At 32.0% G+C, this 1,143-nt stretch overlaps 1 protein-coding gene across 1 annotated transcript in view; it reads left to right on the top strand.

The window, feature by feature from the left end:
• Positions 1-6: 6 nt before the first annotated feature.
• BTBD9 (BTB (POZ) domain containing 9) overlaps positions 7-1,143 on the top strand; it is a 2,358-nt gene continuing 1,221 nt past the window's right edge. The window contains exons 1-5 of the mRNA XM_018027460.1: positions 7-22; positions 115-252; positions 340-470; positions 538-666; positions 758-947. Of these exons, the coding sequence (XP_017882949.1) occupies positions 121-252; positions 340-470; positions 538-666; positions 758-947 (582 nt within the window). The 5' untranslated portion in view covers positions 7-22; positions 115-120. The remainder of the gene's footprint in view (positions 23-114; positions 253-339; positions 471-537; positions 667-757; positions 948-1,143) is intronic.

Here is a 1,143-nt window from a genome sequence, read left to right as displayed (position 1 = left end):
CTCCTATTCTTACTATGTAGAAGTAAGTTGCAAGAATATGACTTTGATTTCTATGTACAATTTTTATTTCCACTTTTTTCTATTATTTTCAATCTACATATTCTTATTTCACAGGTGTGTATGGATCGAAAGAATTGGGTACGAGTTATTGACTACACGGACTACTTTTGTCGCAGCTGGCAATATTTATATTTTGAACCGAGAATAGTTCATTACATCCGTATTGTTGGAACGAATAATACTGTGAACAAAGTAAAATTTTTGCTACAGAAATAAATTTACACTATTTAGATTCCTATGTTCTGTTCTGTAACGTTCATTTTCTATTTTGATCAAAAGGTTTTCCATCTTGTAAGTTTTGAAGCTTATTATACGAATCATTCAGAGAAGCATTGTAATGGTTTCGTTATTCCAACTCGGAACGTGGCTACTATGGATCAGAGTGCAACTGTTACTGAAGGCGTTTGTAGGTTTGTATATTAGTGTACATAAATATAATTCTAACTTTGATTTTATAATAAATTTCTTCAAATTTAGATCTCGGAACACTCTATTAAATGGTGACACATCAAATTATGGTTTGGATAGCGGATATACTTGTCATCAAGTTGGATCTGGATCTATTTTAGTACAACTAGGACAACCATACATTATAGACTCTATGCGGTATATATATACATCATACATATTACGTTAAATAGTATATTAAATAAATTAAGAAACTATGAAGTTCACTCATAGTACTCTGCTTATACAGATTACTGCTTTGGGATTGTGATGATCGAGCCTATTCTTATTACATAGAGGTGTCAGGTAATTCTTGGAATTGGGTTCTCGTTGCTGATAAAACTAGAGAAGCTTGTCGTTCCTGGCAAACCATACGCTTTGAACCTCCTCGTCCTGTTGTTTATATACGTATCATTGGAACACATAATACAGCAAATGAAGTTAGTATCAATAAATCTGCAGTGTGTCCACGTTGAAGTGATACAGTCGATTACACTGTGTCCATTCAATTATCGATCAATCAAGTTTCTGTATTTTCTATGATCATGGATTAATTGAACTGTGTCACTTTAGTATGAACATCCTGTATATTATACATATATATCTATATGTTTAAAACTTGCACAAAAAAACTAT

Source organism: Ceratina calcarata, unplaced genomic scaffold, assembly GCF_001652005.2.
Source record: "Ceratina calcarata isolate Rehan_Ccalc_2016 unplaced genomic scaffold, ASM165200v1 scaffold425.2, whole genome shotgun sequence".
In the NCBI taxonomy this organism is placed as follows: domain Eukaryota; kingdom Metazoa; phylum Arthropoda; class Insecta; order Hymenoptera; family Apidae; genus Ceratina; species Ceratina calcarata.
The sequence above is the reverse complement of the archived record's forward strand: the minus strand, read 5'-3'. Positions and strand labels throughout refer to the sequence as shown.